Source organism: Nannochloropsis gaditana (genome assembly GCF_000240725.1).
Source record: "Nannochloropsis gaditana CCMP526 unplaced genomic scaffold scaffold658, whole genome shotgun sequence".
In the NCBI taxonomy this organism is placed as follows: domain Eukaryota; class Eustigmatophyceae; order Eustigmatales; family Monodopsidaceae; genus Microchloropsis; species Microchloropsis gaditana.
In genome coordinates, this window is record NW_005803295.1 from 10,875 (window position 1) to 16,121 (window position 5,247).

At 57.0% G+C, this 5,247-nt stretch overlaps 2 protein-coding genes across 2 annotated transcripts; one reads left to right on the top strand and one right to left on the bottom strand.

Moving 5' to 3' along the window:
* Positions 1–2,201: 2,201 nt before the first annotated feature.
* Positions 2,202–2,976, top strand: NGA_2129800 (agmatine deiminase; the record flags this gene model as incomplete). Its single annotated transcript, XM_005853999.1, has 1 exon — positions 2,202–2,976. A coding segment is annotated over one exon (775 nt), but the record flags the coding sequence as incomplete, so codon positions are not given.
* On the bottom strand, positions 2,968–3,349 carry NGA_2106200 (uncharacterized protein; the record flags this gene model as incomplete). Its single annotated transcript, XM_005853998.1, has 1 exon — positions 2,968–3,349. A coding segment is annotated over one exon (382 nt), but the record flags the coding sequence as incomplete, so codon positions are not given.
* Positions 3,350–5,247: the final 1,898 nt, after the last annotated feature.

Here is a 5,247-nt window from a genome sequence, read left to right on the forward strand (position 1 = left end):
AAGAAGCGGGAGGGAGGGCGACGGGGAGGGCGCCCGGGCCGTCCGTGGGGTGACAGGGGCAAATCAAAGGAAATCAACTCGGAGGTCATGCACCCTGGGGTGTGGCCCTCTCCTGTAAGGTCGCGAGTGCATGCATGGACTGTTTCGAACGCGTCCTACCACCAGCCAGCGACGCTGTCCTCCTGGTGGTTTTTTCATGATTTTTAATTTCCCCTCCTCCCACGTCAAGCTAGTCAACTACTTTGTCCTGTCGCGCAAGACCTCAGCCCCCCTCGTTCACATCGCTCCCTGCGCTTACTACCTCTCCCTCGCTCCCCGGTCTCTCCCACACCGTCTCTGCTAGCCTTGCCACGCCTCTAACGGCGCCAATAATCCCTTCTGGTCCTATGCAACTCTCTCGCTGCGGCCCCTCTCTGTCTATCGCTCGGCTTGATCGCTCGCCGACGGCCCCCCGAGCCCTCAGGCATCCGCCAACTCCCTACTTCTGAACCGCCATCTCCTCATGCACTTCTCGGACGATCTCGTCCACGTCCTGATGCCGGTAGGGGCCATGGAGTGGGTGTATGTTGAATGAGGCAATGACGGGCGCACGAGCTAGATCAACAGGGTCATAAGACATGCAAAACATAGCGAGCGCAATCATAGACGCCACCCGCCGCAAACTTTACGGGGAGAAGAACATTCCTGCAACCAAGCCTTGCTCTTCATGCACAACCCAGCTATTATACTGCGCATCCGAATGCACACGAGGGGGACATACCCTCTCCTTGCCCTTACCTCGAGCTCGTTCCCCCAATTGGCTTTTCCGGCACCACTTTTCTTTTGCGTTTCCTCTCGGCCAGTTCCACTGCGGCGTTCAAATTGACGCCCTCTAGCCACATCCGGGCGGGTATGCGCCTTCTTGTCGTGGGGATCGTGGATTTCTTTGCCTTGTTGGTCCATGGCGAGTACCTAAACAAAAGTCGCTGGGTGACAGGAAGGAAGAAGTTGTGAGTGAACTTCATCCCTCCAAATGGTCTAAAAGCACCCTGTGGCCATCCAAAGCATAGCACCCGTGCTATTCTAACGCATAATATCTATGCTGCCATTATACACGCATGACGTCGCCCCTCAAGTCAGAGAGACATACGTGAACTCACTGCCTGTTTACTTCAAGAGACATGGCGTGTGTAGCACCTCAAGGAGGCTTTGGCGGCGTCGTCGTGTCCGACTTTGCAACAAGGGTTAAAAATCGAGGATGCACCATGTTGAAAGCTTCAAAAGGGATTTATCGTCATAATCAGGCCATCCTTACCGAGTGTTCGAGAAAGCGCACCATCCCGGGGCATGGCGGTGTGTCATTTCTAATGATATGTGTCCTACGGCAACCTGCCTCGCTTTTTCCTTCCCGGCCCGGGACACTCCTTCTTAAAGGCCCTTTTCGGCCAAGTGCAGCCATGTGGTCTGTGCTTCCGCGTATGCAGGGTGTGTGACCTGCAGGCTTCTTCAAATGTCCAGTTGTTTGTTTGAGCGTGACGCAAAAGTATCTATTGCCCTCACGTGTCATGAGCACAAATCGGAAGGAGGTGGGTTGGGTGACAGCCTAGAGCTCAAGGACAGGAAAACACGCCCTTGCAACCGGTTAAAATGATAAGAAATTTCTATCAGTTTGTCTGAATTCATACGACTGCTCAACATGGAAACGGGGGAAACATTGACTTGATAAACGAGGAATGCAACGTTTAAAAAGGCATTCCTGCCCTGCACCCGTGTTTGAAGTTATTTATTCAATTGAAAAATTAACCTTGACGCGCCATATATGCCGCAATTTGCGAGACAGTATGTCATCTATAGCACCCCTGTCTGCCAAAGGGGCGGCTTCGATGCTTCTGTTCCTAGGTTTTGTGATGGGAAGCGCTACAGTCATTGCTGCCGTCGCGATTCAAGATCTCCTTGATTTGGACCCGATACTCCGAGGCTGGTTGAAAAAGAGGCGAAACTCCAAGGGAGATGGCAGCAATGGCAGCCCTTTGAAAAGGCCGGTCCCGTCGTTTTTGGAAGCCATGTATTTGTACGAAAGAAAGGTGGGATGGGGGGAAGTTATCCCCTCTAGTCCACAGGAGGACGGTTTCTGCATGCCGGCTGCGTGGGAGGCTCACGCGGGCTGCTGGCTCCTCTTCCCCTGTCGTCGCGACAGGCGGGCGCACGAGTTGGAGGGCGTTCAAACGGTGTACGCACACATTGCAAACGCCATCCAAGAACACGGGAGCGAGCAAGTGACGGTGGGAGTGCGGGCTGAGGACTGGGAGGAGGCCAGGGCGTTGCTGCACCCCGGGGTGCGCGTGGTGGAGATGGAGTCGGACAGCGCCTGGGCGAGGGACTCGGGACCGACTTTCGTGGTGAGGGATGACGGGGAGGAGGAGATGCGGGAAGTGCGGGGTGTGGACTGGGCGATGGGCACGGAAGGCCCGTGCGGGAGGGACCAACTCGTGGCGCGGAAGGTGCTGGAGGTGGAGAAGATCCGGAGGTATGCAGCCCCCTTAGTCATGGGAGGGGGCTGTTTTCACGTGGACGGAGAGGGTACGTGTCTGGTCACAGAGGAATCGCTCTTGTCGCCGACGCAGCGGCCAAGCCTGGCCAAGGAGGCGGTGGAAGAGGTCTTGCGGAGGTACCTGGGGGTGGAGCGAGTGATATGGCTGGAGAAAGGCGTGTACGGGGACGAGGACAGACAGGGACGCGTGGACAGCCTGGCTTGCTTCAAGGGCCCCGGGGAGGTGATCCTTCACTGGACCGACGACGAGATGGACCCGCAGTTCGACCGATCCTGGTCAGCCTTTATCCGCCTGACGCAAGCCACCGACGCCAAAGGCCGAGCGCTCCGGATCCACAAGATGCCCATGCCTGGGCCCATCTTCGACGAGCAAGGGGGTGTGGAGGGGTCGCTCCTGTCGGGGGCGGGCTGTACGCCTGCGGGAAGGGAGGAAGGAAAGGAGGGAGGGAAGGAGAAAGGGAGGGAGGAAGGGAGGGAGGGCACGCACGAAGAGGGAAACGCGCGCATCGTTGGACGCAAGGTGGGCCGGCGCATGCCGGCCTCGTACGTGAACTTCTACATAGCCAACGAGGCTATCGTCGTACCGCAGTTCATGGATCCCAAGGACGAGGAGGCCATAGAGCTCCTCCAGTTCCTGTACCCAGAGCGGCGCGTGATAGGCGTCTGCACGCGGGATCTTCTTCGGGGGGGGGGCAACATCCACTGCGTCACGCAGCAGCAGCCGACCAACCAGTTCGATGCGTTTTGAAGGCGGGAAGCAAGGGCGTGTGGGCCTGTAAATACTTTGAGGGAGGGACTTGGGACAGGGTGGGGGGCCGGAGTGACTCACTAAGGTCTGCTCCGGCTGGAAATGGCCCCGTTGCACATTAGGTGGGATCGAAAGCATTATTTTTGGAGAGCAGCACTGTTTGCCTGTGCCCGCAGCAAGGGGTAAAAGACGTTTGAGACCATCCTTTCAAGGTGAAGGAGGCAGGGGTGTCTGCTTTTCCATCTCCATCGAAACGATTTCTTTTGCCTTTTTGCGTTTTAGCCGTCGGTTCATCCTGCAAAGCTTTGTCAATCCATCCATACTTCTCTTGTGTCTATAGTTAACAGTATTTGAGCCTTCGTTTCCAAAGAAAAACGTGAATTTTGATCCGATCACCGGTCTTGGCATCGACCTTTCCCTCCATCCGTGATACCAGAGCCATCCCACCCCTCCGTCATCTCCCCCCCGCCTCCTGCGATGCATCTGATCCTCGTCACCCAATCATTCCAAACAACACCAGGTCAAGCCCGTCGACGCGTCCTACGGCCTTCCTCTGTGACCTCGGCCCCGCTCTATCCGCAATCCCACTCGGGCGCATCAGCTCGTGATACAGCTTTCCCAGTCATCCCTGGCCCATACGCGAGAAATTCCACAAAAAACAAAAGGCAAGCCCTCCTGCTCGGCAACAGTGGATTCCTCCATCGGCGCGTCCGATATGCATGGATTTCCACGCTATTCTGGCGCCCTCACCCTCCTGAGCGCCCTTCCGTGAACGCCGAGGCTGGCCTAGGGCATGATCCCATTCGTCCACAATTGAAACTTGTCGTACCACCGCGTCCCACAGGCATCGTAGGAGCGAGCAACGAGCCCGTCCACTATTCTAACGATCTGGGCGTCCGAGAGAGTCTGGCCGTAACAGAGGCGGGCCTTGAAGGCAGCAATCGCCTGCGCCGGCCCTACTTTCACGAAGCACGGGAACTTGGACTGGAAGGACATGATTTCCATCAGACAGATGACGGTCTCGGCGTGGGCGTGTGCCGTCTTGAAGCCTTGGACCATCAGCTCCTTGTAGTAGCTGAGGAGGGGGAGGAGAGGTGCAAACGGAAAAGTGAGGGTGGAGGAGTGGAGCAGACGGCATCGACCCTAACCTCCATGTCGGGAGCGACAGAGGAATCCATGTCTACAATCAAGGCAAGCACGATAAGTCCAATGAACTCACGATGCAGCCACCTTCCTGTCTCACCTGAATAAGGCGGAATCGGGTCCGTCGAGAATCTCCAGCATCTCTGCGGTCAGCTTGAAGGGTGCGCGTTCAAAAGAAAATCTCCCCCCGGGCCTGACCCCTAGGACGAAGCCGAAGTCAATGTGGATTACGTGGCCCTTCTTGTCGATCATGATGTTCCCGTTGTGGCGGTCCTTAAAGAAGAGCAGGTAGGAGAGCAAGGAGTACCCCGCCAGTGACTGGGCAAAATTCTGCTGCGCGGCTTTGAATTCCGGCGAGCCGCTTCCCCCGTAAATCTTCTCAAAGTGGCCCCGCAACGTCCCGGGGTAGTCACTGCTCTTCTTGAGCCCGTCGAAGGAGATCGCGTCCGTCAAGAAGGCGATCAGGCCCGTGCTGTTGCCGGTGCTGATAATCTTGTAGGACCGCAACCAGATCGCGAGCCCCGCCAGCCTGAACACCTCCTCGTAGAAGGAAATCAGCTCCATGATGAACACCTCCTGGCGCACGTCGTCGTGGCTCTTCAAGATCACCGCCTGGAGGTCCCACCGGCCCGCCGCCACGGCCTCCGAGAACGAAGTCTTCTCCCGCAATCGGTTCCTCTTCTGCACCCACACCTCCCCGTAGCAGGGCACGATCTTGTTCGGGTCCTCAAAGTCACTTTCTCGTCGTCCTCCCTCCCCTTCCATCGACGACCGCATGGAAAGTCCCAGCGCAGCTTCGATCTTGGAACCCATGCTCATCAAGCCG